Source organism: Myotis nattereri, assembly GCF_964212035.1.
Source record: "Myotis nattereri genome assembly, chromosome: 5".
NCBI lineage: Eukaryota > Metazoa > Chordata > Mammalia > Chiroptera > Vespertilionidae > Myotis > Myotis nattereri.
This window is the reverse complement of record NC_138080.1, coordinates 108,047,764-108,061,879: the sequence shown is the minus strand read 5'-3', so window position 1 is coordinate 108,061,879 and position 14,116 is coordinate 108,047,764. Positions and strand designations below refer to the sequence as shown.

At 45.3% G+C, this 14,116-nt stretch overlaps 1 protein-coding gene across 1 annotated transcript in view; it reads right to left on the bottom strand.

Moving 5' to 3' along the window:
* The window catches only part of RNF216 (ring finger protein 216), a 124,273-nt gene that overhangs the window by 73,659 nt on the left and 36,498 nt on the right, over nt 1–14,116 (bottom strand). The window contains exons 12-14 of the mRNA XM_081092963.1: nt 13,490–13,627; nt 11,219–11,367; nt 10,636–10,714 (exon numbers count right to left, since the gene is read on the bottom strand). Coding sequence (XP_080949089.1) covers nt 10,636–10,714; nt 11,219–11,367; nt 13,490–13,627 — 366 coding nt within the window. The remainder of the gene's footprint in view (nt 1–10,635; nt 10,715–11,218; nt 11,368–13,489; nt 13,628–14,116) is intronic.

Below are 14,116 nucleotides of genomic sequence, written 5' to 3'. Positions count from 1 at the left end.
TCTGCCCCCTGGTGGTCAGTGTGTGTCATAGTGACCAGTCATTCTGCTGTTAGGGTCAGTTTGCATATTACCCTTTTACTTTATAGGATAGAGGCCTGGTGCATAGGTGGGGGCCAGCTGGTTTGCCCTGAAGGGTGTCCCGGATCAGGGTGGGGGTCCTGCTTGGGTGCCTGGCCAGCCTGGATGAGGGAATGATGGCTGTTTGCAGCTGGTCACACCCCCTTCAGGGTGGGCGTCCCCACTGGGGTGCCTGGCCAGTCTGGGTGAGGGGCTGAGGGCCATTTTCAGGCTAGCGGGTGACTGAAGCTCCCAACCTCTCCTTTTTTTCTTTTTTTTCTTTATTCTGGGATTTATTTACCTTCTATGGCTGTCACTGGAGCTGAGAGCCGGCTCCAGCTCTGAGACCTCGGCTGCTGAAAGCAAGTATCTGGTTTGTTTAGGTTCTATAATTGTAACACTGTTGCGGTCCTGCTCGCTCCAGCTCTGAGGGCTGAAAGCAGGTTTCTGAGGTTTATTTACCTTCTATAATTGCAACATTGTTTCTTAGAGTGCAGCTCAGAGGCCGGCAGCGGCAGGCAGGAAACCTTGGCTTCCTCCATCACTGGACCAAGCAAGCCTCCTGTTCGCTTCAGCTGCCTGGCTGCCAGCCGCCATCTTGGTTGGCAGCTAATTTGCATATCTCGCTGACTAGCCAATGAGAAGGGTAGCTAAGTTACAATTAATTACCATGTTTCTCTGTTATTAGATAGGATTATTGATTTAAGAGAGAAAGGGAGAGGGAGAGGGAAAAAACAATAGAAACATCAATGATGAGAGAGAATCATTGATCGGCTGCCTCCTGAACACTCCAGACTGGGGATGGAGCTTGCAACCCAGGGATGTGCCCTGACCGGGAACCAAACTGTGACCTCCTGGTTCATAGGTCGACATTCAACCACTGAGCCACGCCGGCCCTCCAGTATAATTTTGAAGCAAATCCCAGATCACAAATCATTTCAGTTGTAAGTATTTCAGGTTATATCTCCATAAAAAAAAAAGAACTCTTAAAATCAACCCATCCTACCAAAATCACACCTGAAAACACACAAATAATAGTAAGGAAGGAAGCCCTGGATTTGACTCCTGATGTTGCCTGCTAACTGTGTGACTTTGAGCAGATAAGGAGTAGAAAACCCCTAAAACTCCCTAAGGGTTCTGTTGGCAGGTAACTTGACTCCCATCTATTTTAACTATGATGTGAAAGCCCAGCGGCATTTGCTCTGACTTTCTGGTAGAATGGCACAGCAGAGTAGCTTTGGGTTGTGGGCCTCACCCCGACCTCAGAGGACTGGACTTAGTTTCTCAGCACTGCTCTTCTGAGTTTCCAAGGTGATTCCGAGACTGTCTTCTCAATGGACATGAGCACATAGTGCAAACAGAGAGGATGTGGCTGCCATTTAGTTTCCAAAGAATTGGCAGGGCCAGGCTGGTGTGGCTCACTGGATTGAGCATTGTCCCATGCACCAAGAGATTGCTGGTTTGATTCCCAGTCAGGGCACATGCCTGGGTTGCAGGCTCAATCCCCAGTAAGGGGGCATGCAGGAGGCAGCTGATCAATGTTTCTTTCTATCTCTCCCTCTCCCTCCCTCCCTCTGAAGTCAATAAAAACATATCTGGTATTTTAAAAAACAAGAGAGATGGCAGGGCTGGCTCCTTAGCCAGTTACATGAACGACAGTGAGTCTGGGAGGTTGATCACACTTAGAACAGTACGCTGGCCACAGACAGAGGCATGCTTTTCTAACTGTGATCTCGGAGACGGTTATGTGACTGAAGGGGGCTGGGAAGGTGACAGAGGCCTTTCTCATTCTCTGTGTGCTTGTGGGGAGGCCACGGAGGAGGAAAAGGCTGTTTACATTTCTCAGCCACCACACGGCAATCGGAAGATGACCTTGAATTCAACAGCGAACACGAAAAATCCCGCAGCGGCAGCGGTAGCCTAGGCTTCACTCTGACTCTGCTCAATGGTCTCTGAACATTCATTCCTCTTTGCTACGGCTTCCCTTGCCCACATTCTTCCTCCCTGACATAGGCACCCACGGGGATAGAGGGTGTTTTCATGCTTCTGTCATCACCATAGCAACAGCTTCTCTTCTCCCTGGAAGGCTGGAAGCCCTGCAGTGCTCTGTGCTGAGAATGCAAAGAGGGAGCACTTGCTCTGTACTCCAACATATATGCACACACACACTCCTTCAAGGACATCGCAATGAGAATCACTGAGAAAATTAAGATGTTGACACCTGCTAACATGCAATTAGGGTAAAGACAGAAAGGAGGCAAATGACTATAAAAAGATATTTTGTAGATATTAATTCTTGAGGTTTTTTAACGTGAGATTTCTAAAGACTTTGAATCAAAATGCACTTCTCCTTTGATGAGGCCACAGGCACAGAAAAATGACATTAAGTTATTTTAGCAAAACATATAAAAGCACTAAACAAGTAATGTGTGGTTTCCAGAAGTGGAGGCACTCAAAGCTTATTTATGATCCTTTACGGTTTGTGAACAGGGTTAGGCTGTGATGAGACTGATATATTGTGGCCACAAAAACCATGGAACATGGTCAGACTTCTACTTTAATCAAGTGACATGTTCTTTTTCTACAAGGACAGTAAATGGTGACAGCTCCGAACTTCAGGCCTGCCTGCTGCACTGGAGGTGGGTGGCGTGATCAGGCCTCAAAGGTTAGTGCACTCCCAAGAAGACAAAAAAAAATTACCAATGAGTGGTTAAGACAAATCATGGGTTTTTAATCTTCATTTTGCAACTAATTCTGAGATCTCCAGCAAAATGTACTATCGTTTTTGTTCCTAGGCCCTTTCTACATTCATCTCTTTGAATAGCATTCCTTGGGATACCAATACTTTTGGATAGAGATTAAAAAAAAAAAAAATCAATGAAAACCCAGAGAGGAGGGGGCAAAGAAGTGTTGTAAACCAGGCCATTGAGACTTTGGAGGGCAAACCCACAGGCAGCCGTCTTTAGGACAGCTCTCCACAGGGTAGCACAGGGTCCCTTCTCTGAACTTGAACAATGTGGGCTGCAGTGGGAGCAACAATTTCTTACAGAACAAATTCACTAGCAAAAAAATCCCCTTTACATTATAACATGCTGGTAAGAAATGAGTTTTTAAAAAAATATTTATTTTTATTGATTTCAGAGAGGGAGGAAGAAGGAGAGATAGGAACATCAATGGTGAGAGAGAATCATTAATCGGCTGCCTCCTGTACGCCCCCACACTGGGGATCGAGCCCGCAACCCAGGCATGTGCCCCGACCGGGAATCCAACCATGACCTCCTGGTTCACAATCACTGAGCCACACCGGCCAGGCAGAAATGAGGTTTTTTTAAAATACATTCATGTGCCACATAACATTTTGGTCACCAACCATATACGATGGTGGTCGCCTAAGATTATAATGGAAAAACAAATCTAATGTACTGCCAGTCATATAAAAGTATAGCACATACAGTTACATACAGTACATACTTGATAATAAACAAGTATGTTACTGGTTTATGTATTTACTATACTTTAAAAAAAAGATTTAAAAATTCATTTTTAGAGAGAAAGGGAGAGGAAGAGAGAGAAACATTGATGTGAGAGTGAAACATCCATCGGCTTCCTTGTGCACAACCACCTACTGGGGACTGAGCCTGCCAACCCAGGCATGTGCCCTGACCCAGAAGCGAACCAAACTGAACTAGCAATCTTTCAGGGCAGGGGCTGACACTCACCCAAGCCAGACTAGCCAGGTCTATACTATACTTTTAATCATTATTTTAGAGTGGACTTTGTGATTTTGCATAGTAACCTGCTGTACAGGTTTGTGGGCTGGGAGCAGTAGGCTACATCACATAGCCTAAGTGTGAGGTAGGCAGTACCATCTAGGTGTGATGCCTGCAAGATGAAATTGCCTGAAGACACATTTCTTAGAACCTGTCCCCCTCTTTAAGCAGCACATGACTGTACATGATTTGAAAAACGAAGGTAACTGAGGAGTCATCTTTTGGTCCCCCATCTGCCTACTTTAGGGGAACTCCATACTCTTATGGTAGATTTGACAAACCTGGGAGAAGTCCCTCCTTTCTAGGAATTCCTGTCCTCACCTGAGCCAGCACGCACCTGCACACCTGTCAGCATCAGTCTCCGCCTGTTTCCTGAGTGAGGCAGGGTCAGGCACTGGAGTAAGCTTACCCACCTTGTGCCTCAACTCCACCCGCCCCCCCAGCTTTACTGAGATACAACTGACATGCCATTTACTTTCCACCAAAGCTCTACGATGGAGGTACAACTGTCCTCATTTTACAGACAGAAAATGTGGCTCAGGGAGATGACCCTAGGTCACAAAGCCAAGAAGTGGAAGCGCTGGAATTAAAGCATGAGCAGTTTTAATGTCAAAATCCCTGTCTTCATTACTGGGCAAGACTGTCTCCTTAGCTGCAATGTTAGTGCGAGCCATGATTTATCTACTATTCCAGTACAGTGCCGGACCCAGAGTAGCGAGTAGCCCATCAATAAATACTTCTCACATACTGTCTTCAAAAGAACTCGCAAAACAGAGAACTCACTAATCAAGACCAGCAAAAGGACTTTTCCTAAGCAATGCTGACAGAGGAGAAACTCAAAGCCTCTTCATTCTGAACTGAATAGGAAATTCTGATTTGTCTCTCGGAAGGTGGCAACATTTTAACCATCTTTTCTTCACTGGGGGCAAGGCAGAACAATGCCCATTTCCTGGGGGTCAGGGAATGAGCCCACACTGGCAGCTCAGCCTGCCAGATGCCTCACCGGCAGGTGCACTGCACCACCTGGCGGAGAGGCAGCAGTCAACCTTTGAGAGTTTGAAGGGCAGGAATCTGAGGGCTGCGTCAGCCCTCAGGAGGGTCAGGCATGGCGGTGCCGCCTGAGCCCTCACTTCAGTCCCCTTGCCTCTTCCAAGGCCGGCCCGGAGGGAGAGGCAGCTATTTTCACCACTCAATGCCCAAATCAAGGGATAAAGAGTATGAAATATAGGAATAAAAACTATTTCTGTGGGGCTGATCAGAAACAAAAACAAATGTTTTATCCAGATTGGCATTTTACTTTAACAGATGTACATTTTCACCTTTCCCTATTTTGGGTAGATGTTTATCTCCTTTTAAAATAAGCACTGCAAACAGCAGCAGATAAGGTATTTATTTGGCTTTTATTGGAAAGGTAGGGTGGGGAGAGAGGTAAGCAGTATTTGTGTTTGTTGCTTTTATCCTTCACCCCTACTCGAAGAACCAGGTTCTCTCATCATAGTGCTTGATGTGAAATGTCAAGTAAGGGAGCATGTGTGATTATCAGCCCAAATCTCTCAAGAACCCAGAAGGCCTATGATGAACAGATTCACTATGCTGTTTGCTATGGGGAATTTTAAAGAATGGAAACTGACAAAAATACTGAAACCTCACTGCTCTGATGCCAGCTCTACTCAGTGCTTGATGGGAGGGTGGCTCACTGGAATGGGGTTTGGGATCCACTCTGGAATTATATTGGGGTAGAGAGGTCTCCCTTCGGGTTTTAGCCCCCCAGTTTACCATCACCTGATGTCACATTTCAGTGTCCACTTCACAGGGAAGGGCTCTGCAAGGCACTCATGAATATCACTGCGGCCTGAGGTCTTAAGCTATTCAGCCCAAACCCTCACGCTCTGAAGGAAGCACCTCCGAGCAGGAGAGAAACAAGGCAGGCTGAAGGTCAGAGAAGGACCCCTCCCCCACTTCTTTTGTGGACCTGCATTGCGTACCATGGACTTCCACACCAGCAAATAAATGAGTCCTCCATTGGGGACTTAAAACTCTCTTTGTTACCTAGACATTTAGTTCTTGTCAACGTTACTTCCTGAATAAAGGTCTTCCCTGACAGCGGAACAAGAGGATCCAGATTCATTCGTATCTAGATCAATGTCAAGTCCTGTGCTCCGCACAGGAGTCAGCTGACTGGCTGGGCCTCAAATCGTAGTGCTGCTAACCAGTGCCAGCCGTCCACAGTCACAGCTGGAGCCGCCCTGACACGGACAGCTGGTCCCGCCTCATTTACATTCTTTTCACGCAGCCGTCCATCTACTGGAGGGGCTGCAGATGCCTCGTTTTATAAAGCAACACACTGGTTCACTGCAGATGTGAATATCAGTTAGATTTCATTTCCGTGGCATCATAACACTGAAAGCTACATAGGATAGGAAGGGGCCTGGAAAGGGTGTGAAAAAATGAGCAGGGAAGAGAGTTGGTGGGTGAGAAAGATACATTAAAACCAAATATAAGTGACACCTGGAAGAGACGAGTGGTTACACCAGGGGTCCTCAAACTACGGCCTGCGGGCCACATGCAAATACAAATATTGTATTTGTTCCTGTTTTGTTTTTTTACTTCAAAATAAGACATGTGCAGTGTGCATAGGAATTTGTTCATAGTTTTTTTTAAACTATAGTCCAGCCCTCCAGCGGTCTGAGGGACAGTGAACTGGCCCCCTGTTTAAAAAGTTTGAGGACCCCTGGGTTACACCTTCACTTTCTCAGGCTCCCCTACAAGACACGGAACTCAGCGTTCTTCAGTTACTCTCATTCAAGTCTCACCACCTGATGGCCTCTTCTTCAGCCCTTGCCTTGCCTCAGGAGTACTCTTAAACTTCCACCTGGTGGCCCTGGCTACCTTTCTGGAAAGCTCTACTTTCTTATGAAGCAAAGTTATGGTTCTGGAAAAATAGAAAAGACTCAACAGGGAGATTTCTGACCCTAAGAATAAATATTCCAGAAGCATTGCTTTCAAATTTCCTTTTCTCCAACACTGCAGTCCCACACCCAACACATTCCTAAGAGCAACATGCTGAAAACAAACTGATGAGTCCTTTATCAGAAAAAACAGGGCGGGTGGGCACCGAGGGCTGTGACATAGAATTCCAAAACATCAGTGACACAAAGACTCTTTTCTCGTTTCATCAGGGATAGTGTCTTATTCTTCAGGAATTTCAGGGGAATGATTGCAGGCACTTGAGCCCTCCTCCAGAGACTGTATTAATATAAACGCCTCATCTCAGAGTGACAAGCTCCTGGAAATCGAACTGGAGTTTAGATTACTGGCAAAATCACTACAGTGAGGAAGCTGATGCCCTTAGTCTCACATGGACCAAAATTAGTTCAGGATGAACGGTTGGTTTAGCCACGTAACTAAGAGAAAGGCTGTCATAAGGAGAGTCTGGCTGAACAACACGACATCTTGGACATTACATTCTGAATGCATGTAGTGGTTTGCTTTGGTATTAAGCCTAAAAGAATTCTGTAAATGCTGCTTACAAGACAATGTTTTACTGACACACACATTTTAAAATGCCCAAGAGAAAAACCTTTCCTTACGGAGCATCAGTGCCACCTAGTGGCAACTCTTTCCATAACTCATAATAAGGATGGACCTCGGTTGTAAATGCAAGCTCTCCCCATTCAAAGGACAGGGTGGAAACTTCTCTGCAACCTGCTGTCACTTCCTCAGGTTCCCATAAGACATGATTTTCACTTTATTATCCACGGTGGGCCATACACTAGAAGACCTTCCCCTAACAGTAGAAAACAAGTCTAGAGTGTGAACGGTATTATCCACAGGCAAGGGTCAAGTTCTGAAGTATACTGTAATGGACAACGCCTTAATGATGTAAAACATAACTGAGAAACATAATATTTGAATAAATGTAAAGACATACTTTAAACTTAGATAGCAAGACTCGATATTTTTAAGGTAATAATTTCCCTAAACTCATCTATACATTTGATAAGATTCTAATTAAAATGCTACCAGCTGTTCTCTAATTCCTAGCTGGCCCCAGCTCCATCCCCTGTTTCCCCAGCTCCCTGCTGCCTCCTAGTCCTCTCTGTCTGCCCCCTTTCAATGCTTTTTACTCCAAACTGCACAATCTTCCCCTGCCTTGGTCTCTCCTCCTGTGTTCCTGAGCCTAGTCACTTACTACCCCTCCCCTGGGAACTGGCTTCTCAGGTCATTTCACTAAGGACATTCCCTTTGCAGAGACTACATTTCACTTGTAGTGACCACATTCCATGACCTCCCCTCCGGTTAAGCATAAAGAAGTCTCCGCCCAGAAAAAGCCCGCCAAAAGTCCTTTAAAAGCCACTGACTCCCATCATTGGGTGCTGGAGCCATCCAGGCTCAGCCACCTGGTGTGTGGATGATCCCTCACCACTCTGGCCACGTGTGTTCCTCCTTCAGCGACCTAACACTTACCAAATAATAAAGCACCTACTATGTACCAGCCATTGGAAAACATATGCATACCCTCAAAACGCAACATGTCCAAAACAGAATGGATCTTCTCTCCTGGGATCTTTATTTCTATTCTATTTCCAATTTTGAGTGAACAGCGCCATCATCCACTTAGTAGCCCAAACCGGAGCAGGGACTCACCTGGACTTCTCCCCACCCCCCAGTCAGAATATTTCCTTCTAACCCTGTCTCCCTCTTACCTTTCAAATCAAATCTGCTCCTTTTCTCCACAACCACCCCCCCGCACACACCGCATTAGTGTTGGTTCTCAGCATCTGCATTACTCAGAATGTACCAGGTGATGCTGTTGGGAACAAACTCAAAGCTCAAAACGAAGACATTTCTACAAGTCTATCCTGGCAGAAGGAAAAGAGACAGTGAACTATATGCTCCTTTTTCTTAAAATTGTGGTAAAAGACAAATGACACAAAATCCACCCTATTAATACATTTTTTAAGTGCACAGTTAAGTATTGTTAACTATATGAACATAGTTATACAGATATTTTTTAAAATATATTTTTATTGATTTCAGAGGAAAGGAGAGGGAGAGAGAGAGAGAAACATCAACGACGAGAGAGAATTATTGATCAGCTGCCTCCTGCACCCCCCACACTGGGGATTGAGCCTGAAACCCAGGCATATGTCATGACCTGGAATCGGACTGTGACCTCCTGGTTCATAGGTCAATGCTCAACCACCGAGCCACGCTGGCCAGGCAAGATCTTTGGAACTTTCAAATCTTGCATAACTAACATTCCACACCCACTGCATGAAAACTATTTCCCCCTCCCCCAGCTCCTAGCAACCACTTGCTACTTTCTGCTTCTATGAGTGACTACTTTAGATACAACCTGAAAGTGGAATCATACAGTATTTGTCTTTTTGTGACTGGCTTATCTCAGCATAATGTATTCAAAGTTCATCCATGTTGTTGTATGTGTCAGAATTTCCTTCTTTTTTAAATGCTGAATAATATTCCACTGTATGGATAGACTACATTTTCTTTATCCATTCATTCACTGATAGACATTTAGACTGTTTCCATTATCTTGCTTATTGTGAATAATGCTGCAAAGAATATGGAAGTGCAAATTCTTTTCAAAATCTGTTTTTGTTTATAAAAATGTTTTTATTGATTTTGTTTTTTTAAGAGAGAGGAAGGGAGAGGGATAGAGAGATAGAAACATCGATGAGAGAAAAGAAAGATCATGATCAGCTGCCTCCTGCAGGCCCCCTACTGGGGATCGAGCCCAAAACCCCGGCATATGCTCTGACCGGAAACTGAAATGGCTGGCTAGCTCAGTTGGTTAGCATATTGTCCTGATATGCCAAGGTTGTGGGCTTGATCTCCGGTCTGGGCACTTACAAGAAACAACCAATGAATCCATAAATAAGTAGAACAACAAACTGATATTTCTCTCTCCCCCTCCTACTCTGTCTCTTTAAAAATCAAGAAAAACAGCCAGGCGTGGCTGTGTTTGAGTGTTGACCTATGAACAACATTCAATTCCTGGTCATGGCACAGGCCCAGGGTTGCGGGCTCAATCCCTGGTGTGGGGCATGCAGATGGCAGCCAACCAATGATTCTATCTCATCACTGAGGTTCCTATCTCTCCCTCCCTCTCCTTCCCTCTCTGAAATAAATAAATATATATGTGTGTATACACACACACACACACACAAATAATTTAATTAATTAATTAATTAATTAATAAAAATCAAGAACAACAACAACTCTAAGTGATAGCTCACAAATTTTAAGACATTCTTAGTACAAAGAAGAAGAGTCTGGATAAAGAGAAGATTTTCAACAGTGAGGTGACTGAATAGCTTTGGTCTCACCCAACACAATCAATTCTTATGAGAACAGCTGAGTGAATATATCAGACATGATAATATGCCACCACGATGCCCAGCTCTTTAATCAAAGAAGTGAGGTTAGGACTTTGAAAATGGCAGAGTATTAAACTATTTTGGCACAATAGGGTGGTGAAAAGAGAAACCAAGAATAATGCTGGCCCTGTGGAAGAAACACAAACCTCTTCACATCTCACATTACAATACAGGAAGATGGCATAAAACAGAGATCCAGAACCCTGTGACTGCAATTCCGCCATCTCTGAAACCATGTCAACCACCATTCACAAAGTACTGATTTTCATTTGCTTTCACACACACAAAAAACAGCACTCAAACCCTTCTCACAGGTCAGCACACAGATAACCAGTAGATATGCGTGCCATTAGGGTAGCTCATACCTTAATTCAAATATAAATGTAGAAAAAACTTTGCCTCCCTACCTTTCGGCAGCGAGGATTGGGACAGCTGAACCTCTTCACGTCACTGTCCAACAGAGCAGGGAAGCTGCAGGAGGGGCACCTGGAGTACAGCAGAGGAATGTCACTCAGAATAGCAAACCCTGATGTGGCTCCATGTCACTGTTCATACTACGACGGACTTTTCAGCTCTCGGCCACATCTCCTTTCACTCCTTACTAGTCATTAAAACATGGACTGAGGTCTGCCTTTGTGCTGGCCCTGACCGGAAAACGCAGGGACCATTCTGGGTCCTGCCTCAGTCAGTGCAAACCATCCAATAAACATACGTTTCGGAGAACGCCTCACATCTGTCACCGTTCCTCTGGCCCCATGTACAATGTTGTACCTATAAGCCAGAGAAGCCAAGGGATATAGGCAAAAATACGAAGTGCAGATTTTTTTCCATTAATAAAATTATTCTTTTATTGCTCGGCAAGAAATGCCAGAAAAAATGGAAGTCATAGCTTTGTTACAGGATTTTCATCACCTGCTGACAGTACAGTGCTCAGGCAGCTTTCCTAGTGGAGAGAGTTGACAGACCACACTTCCCAACTCTGACACTCACCTGACCAGCTCATCGGCATAGGCTGCAGTGACCTCTTCTTCGGCCTTCCGCTCATAGTATTTACACAGGATGGTCTGGGGTAGCACCTTCTCCAGTTCGCTGGTTGGGAAGGAACATGTGCAGCTGCCTTCCATGCAGCTAAGCTCTGACTGGAATGAGGAGGTCAGGAGGTAAAGAGAGAAAAAAAATAAGAAAATTTAACCAAGGTTTCAAAAAATGAAAAGCCTCAGTAGTTACATGCATCTAAGCAAATAAATCGTGATTAAGAACACAGGTTCTGAGATTATAATCTGTCTTCTGAGAAACCATACTCCAAACAACAAGGAAACCATGAGACAAAAACACAAAGTCCAGCCCTAACCGGTTTGGCTCAGCGGATAGAGCGTCGGCCCACGGACTGAAGGGTCCCAGGTTTAATTCCGGTCAAGAGCATGTACCTGGGTTGCGGGCACATTCCCAGGAGGGGGCGTGCAAAAGGCAGCTGAATCGATGTTTCTCTCTCATCGATGTTTCTAACTGTCTATCCCTCTCCCTCTCCCTCCCTGTAAAAAATGAATAAAATATATTTAAAACAAACAAACCCCACAAAGTCCATATTTGATTTTCCCAAAAGACCTCTATCAGCCCAAACCACAGTGCAAGACGATGGAAAGGGGATGAGGAAGGGTAAAAGGCTTAGCAGATTGGAGGGAAAGTCACAGTGTAGTGTCTGAAAGGAGATACCCGTGAGCAGCAAGCTGGTTCCCTCTGCAAAGGCTGGATGTCTACACACCTTGGAAGGCCGATGTGAGTGGTAGGAGGGGAGGGAACCTACAGGAATATAAACGAAAAACTGGAGGATTGTTTGAAAAGCCCCCAGTTCCTACTCCTTCAGATGGTGTCAGGTGACTAAAACTCTTCCAGGAGAAAGAACAGTCTCTGGAACAGCCGGACCAGAGGGCTCTGGACTTCATCTTCAAAGCCACTTACAGCAGGTTGAGCCCTCACACCACAGCACTTGGACCAATTTTGCTGCTCTTGTCCATTTTTAAGAACCCTTGTAATAATAGTGGGCCCACCTGAATAATCCAGGACAATCTCCCTATTTTGAGGTGCTCCTATTAGCAACCTCAATTTCCCTTTGCCATAGAAGGTAGCATATGCACAGGTTCTGGGGATAAGGAGGTGGACATCTCTGGGGGTTGGGGACATTATTTCACCAATCACATCCCCTCTGCTCATTATTATTACTCAGTCCTTCACTAAACCATAACTGACTTTAGAATAATTGATGAGTGATCTGATTATTGGTTGGGTGTTTAGGAAAATCAACTTTGGTTTTAAAGTATTCATCCAGGCAAAACAAAACTCCTTGCTGTATTACTATTCTACTATCAAGAGAAACTGACTCTGTCTGGTAAGAGAAATGTGGTCTTGTATAAAATAGTTACTAATTGTAATTCTATATAATAAAAGGTTAATATGCAAATTATTCCCTTGGGAGTTCGACTGACCAGGAGTTTGACCGCTTGCTATGATGTGCACTGACCACCAGGGGCCGGCACAGAACGAAGGAAGGCCCCAGCCGGCAGCCGGGGGAAGGAAGGCCTCGACCAGCCCTGATCGGCCCTGATCGCTGGCCAGGCCTAGGGAACCTACCCGTGCACAAATTTCTTGCACTGGGCCTCTAGTACAACTATAAAGTCCTTAAAAAAAAAAAAATCAGTTAAAATTACTAATTTGCACTCATATATTCAAACAGGCTGCAAAATTCTCTTTTTTATTTCATCCTTCATTTTTCTTTTTATATTTTTTATTGATTTCAGAGAGGAAGGGAGAGGGAGAGAGATAGAAATATCAATGATGAGAGAGAATCATTGATCGGCTGTCTTCTGTACGCCTCACAGTGGGGATCGAGCCCACAACCCAGGCCTGTGCCCTAGACCGGAACTGAACCCAGGACCTTTCAGTCTGCAGGCTGATGCTTTAGCCACTGAGCCGAACCGGCTGGGGCTCATCCTTCATTTTTCTCATGAACAGGATGAGGGAAGAAGCAGGTCCTCCACGGCATGTAGGAACTCCACTCGCTGAAAAGACACCTGCTGTGCTCAGAACCAACACAATCACAAACATCAGGAATGTCTAGGAATCACACTCATCCATATGCCTTGGCAGCGTCCCACCGCCCTCCAGAAAAGGCACTTCCACGAGGTATTTACACTTGTCTATAAATGTGGTCTCCTCAGACTCTGTGAATGTTTCTTATCTGTGGGCGCATTCCACAGTTCTTACCTTTCCAGATCCAAAGACAGCCTCCTGGGCATATCTGATGAGACACTCTTTGCAGAACAAGTGAGCATCTGCACACTGAGTCAGCTCCTCAAATGGAAATTCCCCATAGCAGCAGCGGCACTCAATCAGCTGGCCATCCTGCAGGCCGTCACAAACACACATGAAATTCCCCACATTCAAGTATAGGGACAACAGGTTTCATATTCCCCCACCCACATGCACCCAGAGGGAAAGAGCAACCCCTAGAAGCCATAAAACAACCATAAGCTGTTTTCTGCTGTATAAAGGTAGCTTGAGATGGCAGTACATTTTTTTTTTTCAGCATAAATATTAATACACTAGAAGCCCTCTTGCAATCCAGGACCCCTCGGGGGGTATCCAACTGACAGTGTAGGCCTGATTCCAGGATAGGGCCTAAACCAGCAGTTGGACATCCCTCTCGCAATCGGGAACCGCTGGCTCCTAACCGCTCACCTGCCTGCCTGCCTGATAGCCCCTAACCACTTGCCTGCCTGCCTGAACTGGCCTGCCTGTCTGATCACCCCTAACCACTGGCCGGCCTGCCTGATTGCCCCTAACTGCTCGCCTGATTGCCTGATCACCCCTAACCACCTCTGCCTCAGCCCC